We start from the raw sequence: 25,750 nt of genomic DNA, 5'->3' as shown, positions 1-25,750 counted from the left end.
CTGCTCTAGACACTAAGAAGTAAGCTTGTCTTTAGAGCAAGCAAAACCATAGGAACTTTACAATGAATGGCCAAGGAGTCCCAGAAGCAAGAATCATATCTGACAGGGTAAAACCCAGAGGATATTAGGCAGCAGCTATAAGAACAAGTGCATCAGGCACAGCTGTAGACACAAAAGCAAGAAAAGACAGGGAGTGATGATTTCCAGAACAAACCAAGATGTGCTCCCGGGAACTGTGAGCCCCAGCTAGTTGATACCCTTCACCGGTAGAGGCTCATAACTAAAAGCTGTTCTGAACAAGGCAAAGTGACTGCCAGCATCCAACTGAGTAGGCAATCTAGGGAGGGGTCAGCACTTTTTCAAATACCTTCTGGGCAGCCCAGAAATGGGAGCCAAGCCCTTTTAACCAGGCTGGCCCTCCAGGCCAAGGGGGTCATCGGTGATTTATTCTATGCCAGCTTAGTCCCCAGAGCAGAGCTTTTTATTTTAGTGCTATGGAAGTATGTATATGTGTTTTAGACATGCTCCAAAGTCCTCCTTATATTCTCAATAAAAAAAAAAAGGTTAACAACCACTACTCTAGGAAGTTCTAATTGCAAATGCTTAAATCTGAAAGGGCTCAGTACTTTTTTGTCCATTTCCCATCAGACTGTAAGTTCCTCCACTAAAACTACAAAAATGTCTTTTTTTTTTTTTTTTTTTTTTTTTGAGATAGTGTCTCATTTTATTGCCCTCAGTAGAGTGCCGAGTGCCATGGAGTCACCCTCACAGCAACCTCCAACTCCTGGGCTTAGGCGATTCTCTTGCCTCAGCCTCCCGAGTAGCTGGAACAACTGGTGCCCGCCACAAAGCCCGGCTATTTTTTTTGTTGCAGTTTGGCTGGGGGCAGGTTGGAACCTCCCATCCTCAGTACCTGGGGCTGGCACCCTACCCACTGAGCCACAGGCACCACCCCAAAAACTAGTCTTGTGTTTCATTCACTATTGTAATTCTAGGCCTAGCACAGTGTTAATAAAGAAAACTGTTTTTAAAAACAAATAACTAGGGGCGCCAGCCCCATATATTGAGGGCCAAACTACAACAAAAAATAGCTGGGTATTGTGGCAGGTGCCTGTAGTCCCAGCCACTCAGGAGGCTGCGGCAAGAGAATCGCCTAAGCCCAGGAGTTAGAGGTTGCTGTGAGCTGTATGATGCCACAGCACTCTACCGAGGGCGATAAAGTGAGACTCTGTCTCTACAAAAAAAATAAATAAATAAAATAAAAAATAACTAGGCTTGGGCGGCGCCTGTGGCTCAGTTGAGTAGTGAGAGTAGTGGGTTCAAACCCCATATACCGAGAGTAGTGGGTTCAAACCTGGCCCCAGCTGAACTGCAACAAAAAGATAGCTGGGCATTGTGGTGGGTACCTGTAGTCCCAGCTACTTGGGAGGCTGAGGCAAGGGAATCACTTAAGCCCAGGAGTTGGAGGTTGCTGTGAGCTGTGATACCATGGCACTCTACCCAGGCTCTGTCTCAAAAAAAAATAAAATAAAATAAAAAATAACTAGGCTCAGCGCCTGTGGCTCAAGCAGCTAAGGCGCCAGCCACATACACCTGAGCTGGCAGGTTCGAATCCAGTCCAGGCCCACCAAACAACAATGATGGCTGCAACCAAAAAATAGCCGGGCATTGTGGTGGGTGCCTGTAGTCCCAACTACTTGGGAGGCGGAGGCAGAAGAATCACTTGAGCTCAGGAGTTGGAGGTTGCTGTAAGCTGTGATGCCACAGCACTCTACCCAGGGCAACAGCTTGAGGCTCTGTCTCAAAAAACAAAACAAAAAAAATAACTAATTAATTGGCCTAATTAACTAATTGGTGCTTGTGTCCCTTCCAGCATCCCTTCTCCTGCCGTGTTTTCCTCTGACTGGTTTAAAAGATTTCAGAATCTTGTATGAGAAAAAAGCAAGCTGTGGGAGTTTCCCAAATTTTTGAAACTCACAGTGACAAGTTTATAGTCTAATAATGCAATTATCTTGGTGAGAGAAATCAGACCTTCCTTCCAGTTCCTTCCACCAATCACCACCACAATAATAAATAATAAAAATAGAGACTGACTGCCTCAAATTTCTACCCCGCTCAAAGCCAACAACACACAATTACAGGCAGACACCCATGTTCACACAGGTGAACCACTCATGTAAACACATCAGCTTGGTTCAGTCAGTTCTGTGAATGTACTGGTTTGAGAAGGAACCATATTTGAGGACAATTAGGACAATTAAAAAGATGACCAAAGCCACCCCCCAAAGCTGGAAACAAGTAAGGAACATTGCAGATGCTGCCCACGCGCTCTCACAGGCAGCCCTGACATCCGGTAGCATGATGGAGGTGCTCATGCCACCCCCAGCCAACTGCTTGGGGCAGTCCACTGTGGGAACTCTGGGACTGTCAGATTGGATCACTTTTCTATTTCTGGAGAAGTCTATATTCCCTTCTGCCTTCTAGCTTACAAAGCCAGAGCAAGCAGGACGTCTACTCATGGGGGAAAAGACAACACGCTCCTGACTCTTTCACTGCCAAAATGGTGTCCAAGGCTGAGGGTGGTCTTCTCATGTGAACACCCCTGTTCCATAGAGACTGAGTGAAATGAAAACCCCAAACTCTGCTCCCTACTTGTAGTCAGAAAATTCAACTTAATCTCTGTTTCACTGTATTTTGATCCAGTTTTGGAGCCCATGTTCTAGCTGACCTATACAAACAACCTCCTCCCAGGGTAGGAGGAGCTCCTACTGGCCTGTTCCCAGCAGAGGGCTGAAGGACTGAAGATGTGACTTAAGGAGTGTGGGCGGCACTACAGAAAGCAGAAACCAGGAATGGAAGTTGCCTGGCAAGAGACCGTAGTCATGAGGCTGGGAGGACGGCAGGACTCAGGAGTCCCCAGGTACCCCGAATGGGTTCATTCTGGACCCAAAATCCCGCATGGCCCTTGCAGGCCAACAGAACTAGTCTTCTAGCTCCTTTCTTCTCATTCAGACTCCCCCAAATTAGAGCCATATGGGACATCAGAGAACATTCAATCCGAATCTCTCCTTTTAAGGATAAGGAAAATGAGGCCCAAGGTCATCCAGTAAAAGAGTGGCAAAGCAAGGACCCAAAACCCGGTTTTCTGGACTTCAATACAGGACACTCCCAGTGAGTCCTACAGAGTTCTAAGCACCGTTCCTTTCCGGGTGTATCTTCATCTGTGACCCCACCCTCACCCTCCCATTCTTTCTGGCCCTAGCCCCACATCATTACCCCGACTCCGCAAAGCCTTCCGCTGGCCGAGCTCACCGCGGAGGAGACTCCCCACGTGCTTCTCCCCAAACCTCCACCCACCTAACCCTCCTTTCAGCTGCATCCCGAAGACTGCGCCCTACTCCGAACTTGCACCCTCCTCCCTCACCCGCCCGCCTGGAGGCCCCGCCCCTCCCGGCCCCCAGCTGCTCCCGGCAGCCGCACTCACGCCCCGGCCCCTCTCACCGGTAAAGCCGCTTGGTGTGGAGGACCTTTGCTTCGGGCTCGCCGCTCTCCCCTGGGGGGGGGCCTTGGCTCATGATGCCCGGGTCCGGGGGCGGCTCCCGGTCACAAGCCCCCGCCGCCCGCCACTACCGCCACCACTGCTGTCCCCGGCCAGTGCCGCAGCCGCCACCGCCGCCGGCCCTGCTCGGCCGCCATCGCTGTGAGGCGGCTGTCCGCGACAGCTCCTCCTCCGCCTGCGAAGTCTCGCGATAGCGGCCGCACAGTTGCAGGCCAGTGGCCTGCTGCTACCAAATCTCGCGAAATTAGTTTTCCCTCCCGGGAAGTTGCCAGAACTAACTCTGGGCTGATTGGCCTCTTTTCCGGCTTCTCCAAACCCTTCCGCAAAACTTTATTGGCAAAACTGTCAAAAAACTGACAGTGGACCCAGTGAGGCGGCGGAAGCTAAGTGTACCCAGACATGTGGATGCACAGCGAGGACTATGACGTTGGTCTGGTCCATTCTGCCCGCTCCTTCACCGCCTCCCCCTTTTAGGCAAGCCTCTTTGGGATTACTGGTTAATCTCAAAGATTACTGGGAGAATGACTACAATTCTCCCTTTTCCCTGTAATGTAAACAAACCAGAAAAGTGCATGTGAAAGTTCCCTTGGAAAGGTTCGAGCATCACGTAGGACTAAGGGCTTGGAAGACACCATTTGTAGAAGCGCCTCTGCTCTTCAGCTCCTCCTCCCAAAAATTTCCAGCTGATATGTCCATCTCTTGCCAGCCCAGCAAACACTTAATTGGAGTCCTGCTGTCTTCTAATCGTAGTGCTGGATTCTGGGGACACTGAAATGATAAAGCTAGACACCGTCCCTGCCTTCACAAAGCTCGAATGACTTTAGGGAAAAGGTCTCAGGAATGAGAAGCCACTCCTTCGCCTTTCTGACCCTTGATCCTAACATCGGAAAGATCACATCCTATTTAACTTGGATTCCTATTGCTCTTTTAACCTTAAACCTAAGCTAAAAAAACGAGGGGGTTTTGTGCCTTTGCACACATCGTAATAGGAACATAAATTCCCCTTCTACCACTGTGCTCTAGGCTCCAGCCATCCACCTTCTTTCTGTCTCTGAAACAGCTTAAATCTTTCCCACCCGTTGGTCCTTCACTTGCTGTTTCTTTGCCTAAAACACTCATAATCCTGATTTCCCTTCAAATATCAGCTCAAATATCTTATCAAAGAGGACTTCCCTGCTGAAACTAAATGATTTAATTGCTCAGCTTCTTTATTATGTTACCCCCACAGAGTATAAACTTCTTGAGACAGAGACTTTAGCTGTCATCTTGTTCCCTTCTGGGTCTGTGTTTAGCATAGTGCCTAACTAATAACCGGAGTTCAATAAATATTTAGTGAGTGAATAAGTAAAAAAGTTTATCTCCTTTCTGGGTCTCCCAACCTGTTCCCTCTCTGCTTTCCTTAGCTGGGAGTTCTTATGAATTCCAGGTGCCTAGAATATGAACTTAACATTTATGCCCAACTGCACCCCCACTTTCAAAAAGATTCATTTAGCAAGAGGGTATATGAAAAATAAAAAGGGGGGTGGGCGGTTCCTGTGGCTTAGTGGGTAGGGAGCTGGCCCCATATACCAAGGGTGGTGGGCTTGAACCCGGCCCCGGCCAAACTGCAACAAAAATTAGCCAGGCATTGTGGCGTAGTCCCAGTTACTCGGGAGGCTGAGGCAAGAGAATTGCCTAAGCCTAGGAGTTGGAGGTTGCTGTGAGCTGTGACCCCATAGCACTCTACTGAGGGCGATAAAGTGAGATTCTGTCTCTAAAAAGAAAGAAAGAAAGTGGGGGTAAGGATGATGTCCTTCTCTAAGTGCTTTTTCTGTCGGCAGATTCAGCAAGGCAGGACCTGCCCCTTTAATCTGGGCCCCACCTGCTCTGGTCAGACAGGTTTGGAGACACAAGTAAAGGGAGGGGACAGATAGAAATACTTGCAGAGTTAGCAGGGAGCTGGGTAGCTGCTTCCTGGACACTGGGGACCCTTCATCTTTCTCCAGATGAAAAGTAAGAGGGTGTCCTGGTTCCAAATGGCAAGGGTAGGAGGGTCTTTGAGGAGACAAGGGGAAATCAGCCCCATCCAGAAACCATGAGATGGAGGGCAGCAGGGAGGGGAGAAAAACAGGAGAGAAGGCATGGGAAACAGACATGATTAGACCTAAAAGTCAGAATGAACAGCCCCGGGCCCTGCGGGGATAGATGAGGTGGGCTAGTGAGGAGTTTGGACAGTGACCAAGTACAGATCAAAGGACAAGGTACACTGCAACTGCCAGCTCCATGGGACAGATTTGCTGGTAGATCACTGGTATTAGTTGCCAGGAGTGTTCTAGTTGGGGATCTGAAGAGAGAAGGGGAAATGGGGTGGTGGAGGCATAGCTTCTCCGTCCACAGGAAGATCTTTTGTGGGAAAGAAACTCTTGGCAAAGTTCTAGATACCTCCTGTCCTTCCCATTCCTGTATTAGAGTGGCCATGACCACAGGGGTTTTGGTGGAGGGGGTAAAATGTGTAGGTGGAGACTGACTAAGGCCACAGCTGCCAGGACCTGTGCCCCCTGACTCACCTCCTTTGGATGGCATTTGATGTTGAAAGGGCCTCTATTTCACTGCTCGCTTCCCTCCCACCTCCCTCTGTTTCAATACCTTCGTCTGCTTTGTTCTCCCTAGGATTCCAGAAGGAACTAAAACCCATGAGATTAGTTGCCCTAGAGAGTTTCAGGTCTGTTAACTCATCCTAAGGGTCAGGAGACAGGGGTCTCTAGCAGCTTCCTCCCTTCTCTCCAGGATGACATGACCTTGTGGTAGACTCCGAAACTGAGGCCCCAGGATGACAGAACCTGAGAGCCTAGCCCTGCTGGAAGTGAAGGGTTCTGAGGCCCTGGAGAAGAGCCCACCCCAGGTCTTGGTCCCTAATGGGCTGCAGCCAGAAGGGGAAGGTGGGGGCGAATCCCCCGGTGCTGAGTCTCTCAGAATGGAATCTTCAGCTGGGTCTCCCACAGCCACTGAGGGGGCTGAGCATGGTCTAGACAGCACAGTAAGTGAAGCTGCCACCTTGCCCTGGGGAACTGGACCCCAGCCCAGTGCTCCGTTCCCAGATCCCCCTGGCTGGCGGGACACTGAGCCAGAGCCCCTTGAATCAGAACCCCCTGCAAAGCTAGAGGAGCTGCCTGATGATGATGCCAACCTCCTGCCTGAAAAGGCGGCTCGCGCCTTTGTGCCCATTGACCTTCAGTGCATTGAACGGCGGCCCCAAGAAGACCTCATCGTGCACTGTGAGGCAAGCGAGGGTGAGCGCCGGACCTTCCTGCCCACCCGGGCCACCCACCCTGAGCCTCCTGAGTGCAAGTGGGCTGAGGCAGTGGTGAGGCCACCTGGCCATTCCTGCAGAGGCTGCGGGAGCTGTGGAGGCCGTGAGGGGCTGAGGGCCGTGGCCTCTGTGGGAGCTGCGCTCATCCTCTTCCCCTGCCTGCTGTACGGGGCCTATGCCTTCCTGCCCTTTGATGCCCCACGGTTGCCCACCATGAGCTCCCGCCTGGTCTACACGCTGCGCTGTGGAGTCTTTGCTACTTTCCCCATCGTCTTGGGTGAGCCTGGGTCCCGTGAGAAGAAAGGGAGCATCTGGGAAGTGGGTTTGGGAGGTAGGAGGGCTTTCCTTCCCTTCAGGGTATCCTGCACTCTACTGCTCTACACACCCATCTCCTCCCAGGACCACTCTGCCCAGTGTAGACAGCCCATGCTTGTGCACCATTCACCACAAACCCCTGCTTACATCCTCTTGCACCCTCCTACCTGTTCTGACCCTATGTATCCCCCTCCCCAAACCCACACAGGGCTCCTGGTGTATGGGCTGAGCCTGTTATGCTTCTCTGCCCTTCGGCCCTTTGGGGAGCCACGGCGGGAGGTGGAGATCCACCGACAGTACGTGGCACAGTCAGTCCAGCTCTTCATTCTCTACTTCTTCAACTTGGCCGTGCTTTCCACCTACCTGCCCCAGGATACCCTCAAGCTGCTCCCTCTGCTCACTGGTCTCTTTGCCATCTCCCGGTGAGTTGGGGCTAGGGGTGGGGAACAGGAGAGGTGTTAGCACCAGAGCACCTGGGCATCTGAATGTCTGGAGAGCCAGGGCCAGGACTTTTCTGGATCCCACCCTGGTCCAAATGTGCACCCTGGAGAGATGTTCCACTTTTTCTCTGGCACTTAACCTCACGTGGTAATTGGGGTCAGCTCTGTGTCTTCCCACGGGAAGCTGATCTCAGAGACATGCACTACCGTCTAGCTGGAAGGCTGCAGGTGTTGTGTAGATCAGTGCACCACTGTGGCCACTCCTCCGTGGCACTCTTCCTCAGGTAGCTCTGTTGGCCTCTAGCTGAATGCCTCCTGTGACCAAACACTCAGTTCTTTATATGAAGCAGTCTGTTTCAGTTTCTTTCTTTATTTTTTTTTCTTGAGACAGAGTCTCACTTTGTTGCCCTTGTTAGAGTATGGTGGTGTCACAGATCACAGCAACCTCAAACTCTTGGTCTCAAGCCATTCTTTTGTCTCAGCCTCCTGAGTAGCTGGGATTACAGGCACCTCTACCACAATGCATGGCTGTTTTTAGAGATGGGGTCTCATTCTTGCTCAGGCTGGTCTCGACCGTGGGAGCTCAGGCAATCCACTCACCTCCACCTCCCAGAGTGCTAGGATTATAGACATGAGCCACGATGCCCAGCCCCTGTTTCAGTTTCTAAATGTCTTACTTTTTAGAAAGTTCTTTATAGCATGCTTCTGCCCTGACTCTGAACTCCAGAATTCCCTAGAACAAATTCAGATATTTGACAACAGTTCTCAATTCCTCCCACCATAACACCTCACTCCCCTAGTCTCTACTTTGTAAATGGACTTGCTCCCTTAATAGTCCTGGCTTCTTCCCTCTGGGCAGAAAATTTTTCTGCTGGACAGTGGAAAGGGGCTGGTTGAGGGTACAGCATTTCTCTTCGTCTTGTTGATAGGAAGGCCCTAGTCCAAGGGTACCGTCCTTTTTTTTCCATACAAACTGAGGCCATATTAACTCTCATGGCAGTCTCCATGCTTGCCTTTCATTCAGAGTTTGCTGTCATCTAAAATCTACAGGGGTGTTTTTTATTGTTGTTGTTTGTTTGTGGTTTTTTGTTTTGTTTTTTGAGACAGAGCCTCAAGCTGTCACCCTGGATAGAGTGTCGTGACATCACAGCTCACAGCAACCTCCAACTCCTGGGCTCAAGTGATTCTCCTGTCTCTGCCTCCCAAGTGGCTGGGACTACAGGCACCTGCCACAACGCCCAGCTATTTCTTGGTTGCAGCCGTCATTGTTGTTTGGCAGGCCTGGGCTGGATTCGAACCTGCCAGCTCAAGTATATGTGGCTGACGCCCTAGCCACTTGAGCCACAGGCGCTGAGCCTGTTGTTTGTTGAGATGGAGTCTCACTCTGTTACCCTGGGCTAGAGTGCTGTGGCCTCAGCCTAACTCACAGCAACCTTAAACTCTTTTTTTTTTTTTTTTTTTTTTAAGAGACAGACTTTATCACCCTTGGTAGAGTGCTTTGGCGTCACAGCTCATAGCAACCTCCAACTCCTGGGTTTAGGTGATTCTCTGGCCTCAGCCTCCCGAGTAGCTGGGACTACAGGTGCCTGCCATAACACCCAGCTATTTTTTGGTTGCAGTTTGGCCAGGGCTGGTTCGAACCCACCGTTCTCAGTATATGGGTCTGGCACCCTACCCACTGAGCCACAGGCGCCACCTATAATCTTAAACTCTTATTCTCAAGTGATCCTCCTGCCTCAGCCTCCCAAGTGTCTGCCACAACACTCAGCTAGTTTTTCTACTTTTAGTAGAGATGAAGTCTGGATCTTGCTCAGGCTGGTCTCAAACTCCTGAGCTCAAGCAATCTACCTCTCTTGGCCTCCCAGAGTGCTAGGATTACAGGCTTGAGCCACCTTGCCCAGCCCTTAGGGGTGTTTTCACACGTGAATCACTATTTTTTTTGAGACAGAGTCTCAAGCTGTCACCCTGGGTAGAGTGCCATGGCTTCACAGCTCACAGCAACCTCCAACTCTTGGGCTCAAGCGATTGTCCTGCCTCCACCTCCCAAGTAGCTGGGACTACAGGAGCTCGCCACAACACCCAGCTATGTTTTTTTTTTGGTTGCAGCCGAAATTGTTGTTTGGCAGGCCCGTGCTGGATTCGAACCCGCCAGCTCAGGTGTATGTGGCTGGCGCCTTAGCCGCTTGAGCCACAGGCGCCGACCGTGAATCACTATTAACCCAGAAGGCACCTTTGAATTTCTGAACCCAAATGTAGGTCTTCCATTTTTCCCTAATACATTTTCTCTTCTTACTTTTTATACATGATTCCATGTTGCTTTAATTGCTAAAAATCCTTCCTAGTGAGATAAACTTAGTGTTCCTGTCACTTCTGATTGCAGTCTAGTAGCCAGCTATCCCACCAACCTCCTGACCATCAGGCAGCCTTGTATTTTCTTCTGGTAGATTTTCCCAAGATAAATATGTTCCTGCTCAGGTAACTCAGCCTCTCATCTCTGACTCTTGGGGAATCCTGGTCTCAAATAGAAGTTAGCTTAAGGCTCGGCGCCTGTGGCTCAAGCAGCTAAGGCGCCAGCCACATACAACTGAGCTGGCGGGTTCGAATCCAGCCCGGGTCCAGCAAACAACAATGATGGCTGCAATCAAAAAATGGCCGGGCATTGTAGCAGGCGCCTGTGGTCCCCGGAGGCAGGAAAATCACTTAAGCCCAGGAGTTGGAGGTTGCTGTGAGGCCACAGCACTCTACCCAGGGCGACAGCTTGAGGCTCTGTCTCAAAAAAAAAAAAAAAAGAAGTTAGCTTAAGCAGTGAGAAGCATCAGGGAGCTAGGCCAAGCATTAATCCCAGCACTCTGGGCAGCTGAGGTGCTTTTGCTCAGGAGTTTGAGGTTGCTATGAACTAGGCTGAGGTCACACAGTGTTCTAGCCTGGGCAATACAACAAGACTCTGGGTCTCAAAAAAAAATGGCTCAGCGCCTGTAGCTCAGCAGTTGGGGCACCAGCCACATACACGGGAGCTGGTGGGTTCGAACCCAGCCCAGGCCTTCCAAACAATGATAACTACAACAAAAAATAGCTGACCTTGTGGCGGGCATCTATAGTCCCAGCTACTTGGGAGGCTGAGGCAAGAGAATCACTTAAGCCCAAGAGTTTGAGGTTGCTGCAAGCTGTGACAGCACAGCACTCTACCGAGGGCGACACAGTGAGACTGTCTCAAAAAAAAAATGGGTGGCGCCTGTGCTCAGTGAGTAGGTCACCAGCTACATACACTGGGTCTGGCAGGTTCAAACCCGGCCCAGGCCACCTAAACAACAATGACAAATGCAACCAAAAAAACAATAGCCGAGCGTTGTGGCAGGTGCCTGTAGTCCCAGCTATTTGGGAGGCTGACACAAGAGAATAGCTTAAGCCCAAAAGTTTGAGGTTGCTGTGAGCTGTGAGGCCACAGCATTCTACCAAGGGTGAATAGTGAGATTTTCTCAAAAAAAAAAAAGAAAAGAAAAGAGAGAGAGAGAGAGAAGGCTCAGGGGGCTAAAGGAAGACTCAGTGATTAACTCAGACTTTCCATTTTATTTATTTATTTATTTTTATTTTACTTATTTTTTGAGACAGAGTCTTACTTTGTCACCTGGGGTAGAGTGCCGTGGCATCACAACCCACAGCAACCTTAAAATCTTGGGCTTTAGTGATCCTCTTGCCACAGCCTCCCAAGTAGCTGGGATTATAAGTGCCCACCACAACATTCAGCTAGTTTTAGAGACCAGGTCTCATTCTTGCTCAGGATGGTCTCAAACTCCTGAGCTCAGGCAATCCACCTGCCTCGGCCTCCCAGAGTACTAGGATTACAGGCATCAGCCACCATGCCTGGCCTATTTATTTACTTTGAGACATAGTCTCACTTTGTCACCCTTGGTAGAGTGCCACAGCATCACAGATCACAGCAACCTCAAACTCCTGGGCTCAAGCGATTCTCTTGCCTCAGCCTCCCAAGTAGCTGGGACTACAGGCACCTGCCACAGTGCCCAGATATTTCTAGAGACAGGGTCTCACACTTGCTCAGGCTGGTCTCAAACCTGTGAGCTCAGGTGATCCACCCGCCTCGGCCTCCCAAAGTGCTAGGATTACAGACGTGAGCCACCGCACCCGGTCTTATTTATTTTTTGAGAAAAAGTCTCACTTGTCTGTCCAGGCTAGAGTGTAGTGGCATCATCATAGCTCACTGTGACCTCAAACTCCTGGGCTCAAGTGATCCTCCTGCCTAAGCCTCTGGACTAGCTGGGACTACAGGTGCACACCACCATGCCTGGCTAATTTTTTAATTTTTAGTACAGATGGGGGTCTCGTTATCACCAGTCGGGTTTCAAGTGATCCTCCCACCTTGGCCTCCCAAAATGCTACAATTACTGTGCTAGATTTCCTTTTTTTTTTTTTTTGCCGGGGCTGGGTTTGAACATCTCCGGTATATGGGGCCAGCACCCTACTCCTTGAGCCACAGGAGCTGCCCTACTGTGCTAGATTTCTGATTTCATTTCATTTTATTTTTTGAGACAGATTCTCACCATGTCACCCTTGGTAGAGTACCATGGCATTATAGCTTACAGCAACCTCAAACTCTTGGGTTTAAGCAATTCTCTTGCCTCAGCCTCCCAAGTAGCTGGGACTACAGGTGCCCGCCACAATGCCCAGCTATTTTTTTGTTGCACTTGTCTTTGTTTAGCTGGTCCGGGCTGGGTTGGAACCTGCCAGCCTTGGTGTATGTGACTGGTGCTGTAACCACTGTGCTACAGACGCCGAGCCAAGACTTCCCATTTTAGAGAGAGGAAATCAGACAGATTGAGGAAGAAGAGCTACTCAGGTTAGTCAGCAACAAGTGGTAGGAATGAAATCCATGCCTTGCTTCTTCCATGGTCCCTTCTAGTCTACTGAGAATAAGTTTCTCAAGCAGTTTGTGCCTCAGTTTGATCACCATCAATTTCATCTCAGTAAAACGGAGCTGTTGTGAGGATTAAATGAGTTAATTCATGTAGAGTGCTTAGAACAACCTGGCCTTGGTAAGAGTTCTCCCTTATTACACTATGTAGCTTCCCTCTTCCCTTTCACAGGTAGAGTAGCGGCATGGCAATATGTAGTAAACAGTCTTTCTTTCTTTCTTCTTTTTTCCTCAAGCTTCTGAGCTTAATTGATTCTCTTGCCTCAGCCTCCCAAGAAGCTGGAACTATAGGTGCCTGCCACAGTGCCCAGCTATTTTTTGTTGCAGTTGTCATTGTTTAGGTGGCTCAGGCCAGGTATGAACCCACCAGCCTTGGTGTATGTGGCCAGCACCCTACTCACTGAGCTATGGGCCCCAAGCCCGGTCTTTCATGGTCATTTTTTATTTATTTATTTATTTATTTTTTTGAGACAGAGCCTCAAGCTGTCTCCCTGGGTAGAGTGCCATGGCATCACAGCTCACAGCAACCTTCAACTCCTGGGCTCAAGCAAGTCTCCTGCCTCTGCCTCCCAAGTAGCTGGGACTATAGGCGCCTGCCACAACGCCTGGCTATTTTTTGGTTGCAGCCGTGATTGTTGTTTGGCAGGCCTGGGCTAGATTCAAACCTGCCAGCTCAGGCCGAGTCCGGTCTTTCGTTTTTTAAGAGAAAGTTGCTCCCCCCTCCTTTCATTGTGGGATGTGTATTTTTTTTATTTTTAGAGACATAATCTCACCCTAAAGCCCAGGCTTGAGTGTAGTAGCCTGATAATAGCTAAAGAGCCTAGAACTCTTGACTTAACTGATCTCCCTGCCTCAGTGGGACTACAGACTCAACCCACTGTATCTGGTTTGAGGGGTGTGTATTTTGAGTGGATCTTCATTTTTTTTTTTTTTTGAGACAGATTCTCACTATGCCACCCTTGGTAGAGTGCCATGGCCTTATAGCTCACAGCAACCTCAAACTCTTGGGCTTGAGTGATTCTCTTGCCTCAGCCTCCCAAGTAGCTGGGACTACAGGCTTGAGTGGATCTTCAAAGTGGGGAAATTTGATTGTGGTTGACCCATCCCTCTAGACTTCAAGCCCTTTTAAAGCTGCCTTCTTTCCTCTTCTCTCTCCAAAGAGGGAGTGATGAACAGGCTTGGGTTCAAATCAGTTTTGCTATTTCTCAATATGTGACCTTGGGCTAGTCTTACTCAATCCCTTTGGAATCTTAGTTTCTCATCTGCAAAACAGCAAATAAATATAATGGAAGACAATGCAACTGTAAAATAGTGAGAAAACTGTTTATATACCAATATAAAATGATCTCTAAGATATAGCAAATGGGAGAAAAAAAATCAACATGCAGAACGCTCTATATTGTATACTATCATACCTCAATAAAAAGGAAAGAGAACAAAACTTTTTGCTCAGGGCGGTGCCTGTGGCTCAAGGAGTGGGGCGCCAGCCCCATATACCAGAGGTGGTGGATTTAAACCCGGCCCCAGCCAAAAACTGCAAAAAAAAAAAATAATAATAGGGCGGCGCCTGTGGCTTAGTCAGTAAGGCGCCGGCCCCATATACCGAGGGTGGCGGGTTCAAACCTGGCCCCGGCCAAACTGCAACCAAAAATAGCCGGGCGTTGTGGCAGGCGCCTGTAGTCCCAGCTACTCGGGAGGCTGAGGAAAGAGAATCGCTTAAGCCCAGGAGTTGGAGCTTGCTGTGAACTGTGTGAGGCCACGGCACTCTACCGAGGGCCATAAAGTGAGACTCTGTCTCTACAAAAAAAAAAAATAATAATAAATAATAATAATAAATAAAAACCAGAAAGGACAGGGACTAAAGCCATTAAAAAAAAAAACAACAAAAAAACTTTTTGCTCGGGCGGCGCCTGTGGCTCAAGGAGTAGGGCGCTGGTCCCATATGCCGGAGGTGGCGGGTTCAAACCCAGCCCCGGCCAAAAAAACCAAAAAAAAAAAACTTTTTGCTCATATATGCAAAAAAAAATCACCCAATGCACAAGAAGCCATTATACAGTACGCCTGGAGGGTGGGGTAAAACAGGGTGGGAATCAGTAAAGGGAGAATATTTTACTCACATTGAACCATGTGAATGTATAGTGCCCATTCAAGATTTTCTAAGTAAAATTTGAAAATAAATGAGAGAATAGCATACTCAATCTCCTGAAGATGTGGGCAAGTCAAAAATTAGCACTGTGACCAGTGCATATTACATGCATAAACTTTGTTTTTGGAAGCAGTCATGCCCACCTGCTCCCAGTTGCCTCCATGTCCCCACTGGCAGCCTACTGCCAGTCAGCTGACTGCTGCCCTTTGGAGTAGCCAGACCCTTTTCTTGCCTCTGCAGGCTGATCTACTGGCTGACCTTCGCTGTGGGCCGCTCCTTCCGAGGCTTTGGCTATGGCCTGACATTCCTGCCGCTACTGTGCATGCTGGCCTGGAACCTCTACTACATGTTTGTGCTGGAACCTGAGCGCATGCTCACTGCCGAGAGCCGCCTGGACTACCCTGACCATGCTCGCTCAGCTGCAGACCACAGGCTGCGACCCTGGGGCTGAGCTGCTTTGCCCTCTTGGTTTCCAGCACCTGGGTGGGCTTAGAACACTTCTCTGAACCTGCCTACAGATCTGGACTTTGCCCCCAATGCTAGGATCTCGGTGCAGGGTACCCTGCTTCTGACCCAACAGGGCTGTCCCTTAGCCGGCACTGCCCTTCACTTCTGGGGCCCCTGGACAGTCATAAAGGACAAATGGGCTTAGTTTTCTTGTAGGGAAAGAGGTGGACAGCTATGTCCCTTAAGGATGCTGAGGGAAGGGGCCAGGGCCAGGGCAGAGGCATGTTTCCTTCCTGAGCTGCTTCCCATTGCTGCCATGGGGGTCACTAAAGCTGGATGCTGCCCAACCCAGCTTTTTACGGGGCAGGGCTACAGTTGAAGCTCTGACATTTCTCTGTCAGCTGTCTAACCAGAGGACCTCAAGGAAACTAGAAACACTGCCCAGTGTTTAGACCAGAGGATAAACTTTCATGTTTGGTCCTCTCCCTCCTTCGGGGGCCTGGGTATAGGACATTCATGATAGGCAGTGAAGTACCTTTAGCATCAGTCAGCACTACCAAGGCCTCCTGTCCTGGCCCGCTGCCTCCTGCCTATAATCTCTCCCTATAACTCCCAGAATCTGCCCCTCCTGCAGGGAGAGGGCAGATTGGGCAATCTACTTCCAAGATGGGTGGGTGCCTGTGAGTAGGGCTGTCAGCCCAGCATAAGTGTGTGAGACAATAAATCAGTACCACAGACTTTGTTGGCTCTTTCTCCCACTTTGTCCTCTGACATCGAGTGTCCCCTCCTTGTTTGATCATGTTGCAACCACAGAAGCCCCCCAGCTCCATGTGCTGGGGGCTGGCAGGAGGTTTGGCTCTGTGACAAGGGAGCCAACAGGGCCTGGTGAGGAAATGAGGCCTCCAACAGAAAGAACCTGCCTCTGAGCCCATCCCTTAGCTCATGTATTCCATGGAACCAGCTCCAAACCAGCCCAACAACATCCACATGTTAACAGACTGGAGTGGAAAAAGTGTCTATTTCATGCCCTCCAGGATAGCCAGCCAGCCGGAAGGCCTCCCATTAGGCCTGCAAACCCTATCCAAGGGAAGTAGGGCAGTGCGCTATGCAGGGAAGCACTACCGAGAAGGGCCTTTCCTTCCATCCTTTAGCAATAACCCTGTCCCTGGCCCCCCAAAGTATAAGGGAAGCCCCATCTGGAGGTCCCCAGGAAGTGGCCAGTCTCCGAGGCTCCACAGAAAAGCAATGTGGGAGACAGGAAGGGCAGGCTGACCACTGTCCTTCCCACCTTCAGAGATCTGGCAGGTCCAGTGATGTCCTTCCGTCCACAGAGTGGCCTTAGTTGATGGACTCGTACTCCGAGGACCGCTTGTGGCGCAGTAGCAGAACCAGGCCTCCCCCCAGCAGTATGAGCCCTGGGGCACCCAGTGCCACTGCCATGATGCCTAGGACTAATGGAGACAAGGCATCCGCTGGAGGGGAGCCCACCCCAACAAGCATTGACCTAGAGCAAGCAGAGGGAGAGAGAAATGAGCACGCTTGGGCGGGAAGATGGAGGCTCAGCCTCCATCTTAGCTCCCAAAGTGCTTGCTGGGGCCCTGGCTCTTACCAGCTGAGGTAGCGTTGGTCCCAGTAGCCAGGGCCTGTTGAAGTTCCAAACGTCATATTGAAGGCACAGAAGTTGTTCTGGGGCCCAAAGAAGGCTCGGACAATGGGTGACTGGGGGAGAGAATATGCCAAGGTGGGGTGGAGAGGGGAAGCATGGCAGGGAAGAGCTGACTCTCGGCCCCCCAGCTGCTGGGAGTACGCCACTGGCCGCCACTGCACGAAGCCTGTTGGGAGGGAGCCCCAGAGCAGCTGGTCCAGCTGGGGAGAAAGGCAAAGACGGGTTGAGGAGGACCAACCTGTGCCCAGCTGCCCTTCCCTACCACTCCCAGCCCCATCAGTCAGTGTTGGTGATAGGCAGTGTTCTGAGGGCAGAGTACTGAGTCCAAGGCAGGACTGAATGGGCGGTTGGTGCTTCTCCAGACCTGCAAGTTTGTGCTTAGCTCCTTTTCAGGGCCCCCAGAACTTGTAGATCCCCACCTGCCAGAGCATGAGTCACACTGAACTGCTTCCTGTCTCTACTGAGGGCAGAGACTCTGTTAAGTTCATCAGCACAGTGCACATACTTAAAGGACTAGTAGAGAGTGAATGGCTGAATGAGTCTCTGAGGTCCTAATGAAGTGCTACCTACGCTCCCCACCCACCCACCGCTCCCCATCTCTCCTGGAAGCCTGACCTGGAAGACAGCAGGTGCGTATTCATCATCGATAGAATGCTGCTCCTGCACCAAGGGGCAGTCAGGGCCCCCACCCAAGGTGGCTACTTCCAGCCCAAACAAGGAGCGGTTTCCCCGGGGAGATGCCCCAACCAGGGTCACCTCTAGCTGGCAAGTATCTGCCGTGTGCAGAAGGCGAGGGGATTGGGCTGGTCGGCCGGATCTGGAAAAGGCCTGGACCTAGGAAGGAAACACAGGGGATGTGGGGAACAGCTGGATGCCTCTGTTTTAGGGCTATCCCATCCTTATAAATGAGCCCTTCAAGTTCTTTCTAATTCCCCACCCCTTACCCTGAAGGACAGGCTGCCATTAACAAAAGCCCCGGTGGCATCATTCATCGGGTGGCCTTGAAATGTGGCAGTCAGGGTGGTAGGATCCAATGAGTCAGTGATGTTGTTCCAAGAAAACTTGGCCAAGGAGTAGGGAGAATATGGCTTTCCTGGGGCCTTTGCTGCCGTGTCGGACACATTGGTGCTGTCAAACTCAAGTAGCTAGAAGATGGGGGAGGGTGGAACTGGGTTCACCTTGATCTAGGTTTCTCCTGGGTCACCCTCCCACTCACTCATCTCCCCCATCCCCAGGCTCTCATATCTGTTTCACTCCCCCACCCCTGTCTTCAATTCCTCCCCTGATTGGGATAAATGCCCTCCTCTGTGCTCTCTCCTTGATCCTCCCCCAGCCTCCTCACCCTGGTAAAGACAAGGGCAGAAGAAAACTGGATGCTGTCCTTGGGGAGCACCATCAGGCCCCCTTCAGGCTCAGGGGATAGCAGGTGGCTCCAGTTGACGCTCAGGGTGCTGTGGGGGGTGTTGGTGGCCACCAGCACCACAGCCGGGGGCCCTAAGGTGCCCCACACATAGTGCAGTGTGGAGTTGGTGCCCACTGCCCGGACATGAAGCAGGTTCTGGGGGGCATCTGGCCAGCTAGGGATGACCTGTAGAGACACCTGGAATGTGAAGAGCAGTGGAGGATTGAGGGAAGGATGGCCCACAGAGGCAGGTGTAGAGCCAAGACAGCCCTGACCCTGATAGGGAGGAGGTCAGGGCACAGGGCTGAGAAGAAGAAAAAGTCCAACACTTGCCCAGACCTGGGTCACCCAAGGCTGTGTCAAGGTCCACAATTTACCCTCACATCGGCCCTACTCCACAACCCCATCCCATAATGCATGATTGTCCCACATTCTCCCAGGTTCAAGGGCCCTCCTCTAGGCAGTCACCCTTCACTGCCACCCTTTGGAGGCCCACTTTCTAACCACCCCGCCAAGTGTCATTTCCGGAAGCCTCTATTGCCCTCACCTGGCGGGTGTCCTCCCCCCGCAGAGCAAACGGGGCTGTAGACAGAAGCAGACTCAAGAGGAACATAGGGCTGTGTCCCCAGCTCCAGCATTGCTGGCCACAGCCACACATGCGGCCCCAACTTCAGCAGGCGGAAAGGACTCAGAAAGTCACATGACTCTGATTCAGCTGATTCCCGTCAAGGGCGGGGTGGCCAAGACAGTTTTTAAAGGGACCGCCTCCCTTAACCCAAATACCAGCTGAGTCAAGACAGAGTCAGAAAGGCTGGGAGTGTACTGTCCCTCACTGAGCTGGCAAGACACACAGACCGAATGAGGACACGCTCAGCCTCTCATACCCACCGGTGCCTCTGAGCAGTTACAGTGAGCAAGATCCAAATGCGGTCCCAATCATGCAACTGTAGTGGGAAGGTCCAGGGAATCTGAAGGAATTCCTTGATAGTGCACCTGAAAGTTCTTTTTGTCAATCTAATATTTATTGAACACCTAGGTATGCATGTTCTGGACCCGGAAGACTTCACATTGTGGAGAAAAGATACCTCAGAAAATAGGGTATGAGAAAAATTTAAATATTTGTCAAAGAAGGAAGTCAAGGCAGTGCCTGTAGCTCAGAGGGTAGGGCACTGGCCACTTACAGTGAGGCTGGTGGGTTTGAACCCGGCTGGCTGAAACAACAATGACAACTGTAACAACAACAACAGGCTCAGCGCCTGTGGCTCAAGTGGCTAAGGCGCTGGCCACATACACCTGAGCTGTAGGGCTCGAATCCAGCCTGGCCCGCCAAACAACAATGATAGCTGCAACCAAAAAATAGCCGGGCGTTGTGGCAGGCGCCTGTAGTCCCAGCTACTTGGAAGGCAGAGGCAGGGACTCGCTTGAGTCTAGGAGTTGGAGGTTGCTGTGAGCTGTGATGCCATAGCACTCTACCCAGGATGGCAGCTTGAGGCTCTGTCTCAAAAAACAACAACAACAAAATAGCTGGGCATTGTGGTGGGTGCCTGTAGTCCCAGCTATTTAGGAGGCTGAGGTAAGAGAATCGCTTAGGCCCAAGAGTTTGAGGTAACTGTGAGCTATGATACCATACTACTCTACCCAGAGTGACAGCTTGAGACTATCTCAAAAAAAAAAAAAAGAAAAAGAAGTCAAGTCTGATTGAGTGCACATTTTACTTTTGCTTAAATTGTTTTTAGTAATAAATGCATATGTACAAAATTCAAAAGGTACCAAAGGGTATTACCCATAGTCCCTAGAAAACTGGTTCCTCCCTGAGACAAACACCATTACCAGTTCCTTATGTATCCTTTTTTTTCTTTTCTTTTTTTTTTTTTTTTTTTGACACAGAGTCTTACTTTATCGCCCTCGGTAGAGTGCTATGGCGTCACAGCTCACAGCAACTTAAAACTCTTGGGCTCAAGAGATCCTCTGGCTTTGGCCTCCCAAGTAGCCGGGACTACAGGCGCCCACCACAACATCTGGCTAGTTTTTTTAAAGAGTGGGGTATCACTCTTGCTCAGGCTGGTCTTGAACTCCTGAACTCAATCTGCCTGCCTCAGCTTCCCAGAGTGCTGAGGTTATAGGCATGAGCCACCACACCTGGCCCTGCCCAGCATCTAAAATACTCTATAGAGTCCAAGCGTGGTGGCTCACGCCTGTAATCATAACACTCTGTGAGGTCAAGGCAGTCAAAGCTTGAGCACATGGGTTTGAGACCAGCCTGAGCAAAAAGCGAGACCCCCAACTCTACTAAAAATACTGGGGCAAGAGGATGGCTTGAGCCTGAGTTGGAGGTTGCTGTGAGTTATGACGCCGTGGCACTCTACCCAGGGCAACAGCTTGAGACTCTGTCTCAAAATAATAATAACATAATAATAATGATAAAGAGGTGGTGCCTATGGCTCAAAGGAGTAGGGTGCTGGCCCCATATGCTGGAGGTGGCGGGTTCAAACCCAGCCCTGGCCAAAAACTGCAAAAAATAAGTAAATAATAAATAAATAATAAAATAAAATAGGGGGCGGCGCCTGTGGCTCAGTGAGTAGGGCGCCGGCCCCATATACCGAGGGTCAAACCCAACCCTGGCCAAACTGCAACAAAAAAATAGCCAGGTGTTGTGGCAGGCACCTGTAGTCCCAGCTACTCAGGAGCCTGAGGCAAGAGAATTGCCTAAGCCCAAGAGCTGGAGGTTGCTGTGAGCTGTGACACCATGGCACTCTACCAAGGGTGACAAAGTGAGACTGTCTCTAAAAAAAAAATAATAATAAAATAAAATAGTCTGTAGAGACAGGGATCTTCACTATGTTGCCCAATCTGGTTTCAAACTTGTGGTCTCAGGCAATTCTCTAGCCTCAGCCTCCCAAAGTACTGAGATTACTGTAGCCACAAGCCACCACACCCAGCACTTATGTATCCCTCTAGAGCAGTGGTTCTCAACCTTCCTAATGCCGCGAACCTTTAATACAGTCCAAAGGGGTCGCGACCCACAGGTTGAGAACTGCTGCTCTAGAGATATTCTATTCGGGAATATGGTACATAAGACCACGTGTGGTGGCTCACACCTGTAATCCTAGCACTCTGGCTAGCCAAGATAGGAGGATCCCTTGAGCTCAGGAGTTTAAGACCAGCCTTGGTAAAGTGAGACCCCTATCTCTACTAAAAATGAAATAGAACAACTAGCCAGGAGTGGTGGCAGATGCCAGCTACTTGGAGGCTGAGGCAGGAGGATCCTTGAACCCAGGAGTGTGAGGTTGCTGTGAGCTATGACATCATAGCACTCTACCAAGAGTGACAAAATGAGACTCTGTCTCCAAAAAAAAAAAAAATACTGTATGTAATACTACACAATGGCTTCTGGTGCCACTGCCATGAAGCCCAGGTAGTGACAGAGTGAGACTCACTTGCTTTTTCATCATAGGCCATGGTTACCTTGAGCTTTCATGGCTTTTTTATTTATTTTAGAGACAGAGTCTCACTTTATCACCCTTGGTAGAGTGCCGTGGCATCACAGCTCCCAGCAACTCCTGGGTTTAAGCGATTCTCTTGCCTCAGCCTCCCAAGTAGCTGGGACCTACAGGCACCCGCCACAATGCCCGGCTATTTTTTTGTTTCAGTTTGGCGGGGGCTGGGTTTGAATCCACCACCCTTAGTAAATGGGGCTGGTGCCCTACTCACTGAGCCACAGGCGCCACCCAGCTTTCATGGCTCTTTAACCAGAATTCTGTTCATAAAGTATGTATTTTGCTGTAGCAAACAGTACTGGTATGGTCTTTTTTTTTTTTTTGACAGAGTCTCACTTTGTCACCCTCAGTAGAGTGTTGTGGCATCACCTGCAGCTTCAGTACAGAGCACCCTCCAGCTCTTGAGCTTAGGTGATTCTCTTGCCTCAGCCTCCTGAGTAGCTGGGACTACAGGCGCCCACCACAACACCCAGCTATTTTTTTGTTGTTGCAGTTTGGCTGGGGCCGGGTTGAACCTGCCACCTTCAGTATATGGGGCCAGTGCCTTACTCACTGAGCCACAGGTGCTGCCCACAATGCCAGTTGTGACCAAGGAGAAATGCAAAAATCCTAGCACTTCATATATTTGTAACCAGTTCTGTAGGGTAAGTATCCAGGAGTGGAATCACCAGATCAAATTGCCCTTTATATGAGGTTTACCAATTGGCATCCAAACAATATGCTTGAGGATCCACTGCAAGTATTTACCAAACTTCACTTATATTTCCCTATGAGCAAGGTTAAGTGTATCTTTATGTTTTAGTCATTGTCATTTATCTAGAACTATTTACTATTACTATTACTATTACTATTTATACCCGTTGCCTGTTTTCCTATAGGCCTTCTCTTCTAGCTAAGTTCTAGTCTAAAAGTTAAGAAAATTAACTCTTGTGTTGTTGCTAACATCCTCCTTCCCATTTTTTGCCAACTAATTTTTTTATGTAGCTCTCATCCCCCCTCCCGACATATTTTAAATCATATATATATATATTTGGAGACAGAGTCTCACTATGTCACCCTGGGTAGCGTCCCGTGGGGTCACAGGTCACAGCAACTTCCAACTCTTGAGCTTAAGCGATTATCTTGCCTCAGCCTTCCAAGTCACTAGGAGTACAGGCACCCGCCACAATGCCCAGCTATTTAAATCCTATTTTTGAGTACTCATGGTTTCATTTTCTTACACTTTTCAGCTGCCTGGAATTTTGCTGTAATCAAGTAGGAATCTAGCCTCGTCTGATGGCTCACACCTGTAATGCCAGCACTTTGGGAGGCTGAGGAGGATCACTCAAGGCCTGGAGTTCAACATCAGTCTGGGCAATTCAGTGAGACTGTATCTCTTTACTGTGTCTCTTAAAAAAAGACATAGGGATCCAATTTCATCTTCTTCTCCCAAATGGCTACTCTAGCAATTAACTCTCAAAATCTTCCTCAAAAGGTCATTTTTTTTCCTTTTCTTTTCTTTTTTTTTTTTTTTGAGACTAGGCCTCACTATGTCGCAGTGGGTAGAGTGCTATAGTGTCACAGCTCACAGCAACCTCAAACTATTAGGCTGAAGAGATTCCTCGTTTCAGCCTTCCAAGGAGCAGGGACTACAGGCGCCTGCCATAACGCCAGCTATTTTTTGGTTCTAGTTCTCATTGTTGTTTAGCAGGCCGGGACTGAATTTGAACTCGCCAGCTCTGGTGTATGTGGCTGGTGCCCTAGCCGCTGAGCTATAGGCACTGAGCCAAAAGGTCTTTTATTTATTTATTTTTTTTGAGACAGTCTTACTTTCTCATCCTCAGTAGAGCACAATGGCATCATAGCTCACAGCAACCTCAAATTCTTGGGCTCAAGTTGATACTCTTGCCTTAGCCTCCTGAGTACCTGGGACTACAGGCACCCACTGCATTGCCCGGCTATTTTTTTAGAGACAGGGTGTCGTTATTGCTCAGGTTGGTCTTGAACTCCTGAGCTCAGGTAATCCACCCACCTGGCTATTTTTAGAGACGAGATCTTGCTCTGGCTCAGGCTGGTCTCAAACCTGTGAGCTTAGGCAATCCACCCTACTTGGCCTCCCAGAGTGCTAGGATTACAGGCATGAGCCACTGCCTGTAGTGGCTGGTCCCGCCCCCCCTTTTTTTTGAGTTTCACTTTGTTTTGTCACTCTTGGTAGAGTGCTGTGAAGTCGCAGCTCACAGCAACCTCCAACTCCTGGGGCTTAAGCGATTCTCTTGCCTCAGCTTCCCAAGTAGCTGGGACTACAGGCACCCACCACAACGCCTGGCTACTTTTTTTTTTGTTGCAGTTTGGCCGGGGCCGGGTTTTTGAACCTGCCACCCTCAATATATGGGGCCGGCACCCTACTCACTGAGCCACAAGTGCTGATCCCCCCCCACCCCCCATCTTTTTTTTTAAGAGTTCCACTTTGTTGCCCTGGGTACAGTGCAATGGCATTAAAGATCACTGCAACCTCAGACTCCTGGGCTCAAGCAATACTCCTACCCCAGCCTCCAGAGTAGCTGGGACTACAGGCATGAGCCACATCGCTTGGCCTCATCCCATATACTTTAAATCATCTCTTGGGCTGGGTGCAGTGGTCTGTAATCTAGCACCCTGGGAAGCTCAGGCAGGTGGATAACTTGAGCTCAGTTTTTTTTGTGAGACAGAGTCTCACTATGTCACCTTTGGTAGGGTAGAGTGCCTGGTGTCACAGCTCACAGCAAAGTCAAACTCTCTGGCTTAAAAGGATTCTCTTGCCTCAGCCTCCCAAGTAGCTGGGACTACAGGCGCCCGCCACAATGCCCAGGTATTTTTTGTTGCAGTTGTCATTGTTGTTTAGCTGGCCCAGGCCAGGTTCAAACCCACCAGCCTCAGTGTATGTGGCTGGCGCTGTAACCATTGTGCTATAGGCATGGATTCAAATTCAGTTTTGAGACCAACCTGGGCAAGAGACCCCTTCTCTACTAAAAATAGAAAAACTAGCCGGGTGTTGTAGTGGGCACCTGTAGTCATAGGTATCCAGGAGGCTGAGTAAGAGCATCGCTTGAGCCCAAGAGTTTGAGGTTGCTGTGAGCTATGACATCATGCCACTCAACCCCAGGGTGACTGAGACTGTCTCAAAAAAAAAAAAAAAAAACGATTTGGCACTCCTACCCAGTGGTTACAGTGCCAGCCACATGCACCAAGGTTGGCGGGTTCCAACCCATCCTGGGACAGCTAAACAAAAACAATAGCCAGGTGTTGTGGCAGGCGCCTGTTGTCCCAGCTACTTGGGAGGCTGAGGCAAGAGAATCACTTAAGCCCAAGAGTTTGAGGTTGCTGTGAGCTGTGATGCCACAGCACTTGACCCTACCGAGGGCGACATAGTTGAGACTCTGTCTCAAAAAAGAAAAAGGTGACTAGCTTCCTCTGGACCTCAGGTCTCACAAGCAATACTTTGCTCAAGATCTTGTTCACTAATTTGAGAATTAACCCTTCACCAATAAGGAGTTAAAGCTCTGAAGCAATTCACATTGCAGGGATTTCATCAAAAAGCAGGCAGGCTTAATCCTGAGCCCCTTCTTGTACAAGAGTAAAAGCTGAGGGTTTAGGGTTAGACTGAGGTAACCAGGAAGCTTGAACCCTTGTTCCATGGAACAGAGCAAAGGGGTCTCCCTCGGGGGCCCTCTCCTCCCATTGAGTTCAGCCAGGGTGGCTTCCAGAGCCAAACTACCCAGTATGAACTCTAGGTCTGCCACTTGCCAACTTTGAGACCCTCAAACAAGTTACTTTATGCTTTAGATTCCTCATCACAAAAGGGGGGATATCACAACCTACTTTACAAGGCAGTTGTGATAATCACTTAACATGCAAAATGACTAGGGAACATCTGTTAGATGGTACTGTCACTGTACTACATACCCAACTTACTATGACCTTGGTCCTGTGGTCAGGGAAGAGAAAAACAATGCGGAATTTATGAGTCACAAGCACAAAGGGGAGGTGGAAGGCCACATGACAAGAGGGAGGATAATCAAGAGGTCAGAGGCCAGCCCCACCTTG

General features: G+C 49.9%; 3 protein-coding genes across 6 annotated transcripts in view; 1 reads left to right on the top strand and 2 right to left on the bottom strand.

Moving 5' to 3' along the window:
- The window catches only part of SMG5 (SMG5 nonsense mediated mRNA decay factor), a 35,340-nt gene extending 31,602 nt beyond the window's left edge, over window positions 1–3,738 (bottom strand). The window contains exon 1 of one of the 3 annotated variants that reach the window (XM_053608303.1): window positions 3,502–3,738. In XM_053608303.1, coding sequence (XP_053464278.1) covers window positions 3,502–3,575 — 74 coding nt within the window. In that variant the 5' untranslated portion in view covers window positions 3,576–3,738. Of the gene's footprint in view, window positions 1–3,276; window positions 3,409–3,501 lie in introns of those variants that run through there. The other 2 variants (XM_053608304.1, XM_053608305.1) reach the window with 2 other exon arrangements.
- Window positions 3,739–5,463: 1,725 nt separating this feature from the next.
- Window positions 5,464–15,861, top strand: TMEM79 (transmembrane protein 79). Its single transcript, XM_053608309.1, has 4 exons — window positions 5,464–5,551; window positions 6,326–7,125; window positions 7,372–7,585; window positions 14,917–15,861. Exons 2-4 carry the CDS (start codon window positions 6,369–6,371, stop codon window positions 15,125–15,127), a joined length of 1,182 nt encoding a protein of 393 aa, XP_053464284.1. The 5' UTR covers window positions 5,464–5,551; window positions 6,326–6,368; the 3' UTR covers window positions 15,128–15,861.
- A 446-nt stretch (window positions 15,862–16,307) lies between these two features.
- On the bottom strand, window positions 16,308–18,873 carry GLMP (glycosylated lysosomal membrane protein). 2 transcript variants are annotated; one of them, XM_053608307.1, is made up of 6 exons: window positions 18,739–18,873; window positions 18,132–18,389; window positions 17,734–17,934; window positions 17,405–17,623; window positions 16,733–16,989; window positions 16,308–16,627 (listed from the first exon to the last, which is right to left on the bottom strand). In XM_053608307.1, exons 1-6 carry the CDS (start codon window positions 18,847–18,849, stop codon window positions 16,462–16,464), a joined length of 1,212 nt encoding a protein of 403 aa, XP_053464282.1. In that variant the 5' UTR covers window positions 18,850–18,873; the 3' UTR covers window positions 16,308–16,461. The 2 variants fall into 2 exon arrangements, with proteins under 2 accessions (XP_053464282.1, XP_053464283.1); XM_053608308.1 differs by lacking the exon at window positions 17,734–17,934.
- Between the last annotated feature and the right edge of the window lie 6,877 nt (window positions 18,874–25,750).

Source organism: Nycticebus coucang, chromosome 10 (genome assembly GCF_027406575.1).
Source record: "Nycticebus coucang isolate mNycCou1 chromosome 10, mNycCou1.pri, whole genome shotgun sequence".
Classification (NCBI taxonomy): domain Eukaryota; kingdom Metazoa; phylum Chordata; class Mammalia; order Primates; family Lorisidae; genus Nycticebus; species Nycticebus coucang.
Note: the sequence above shows the minus strand (reverse complement) of the source record. Positions and strands in the feature narration are given on the sequence as shown.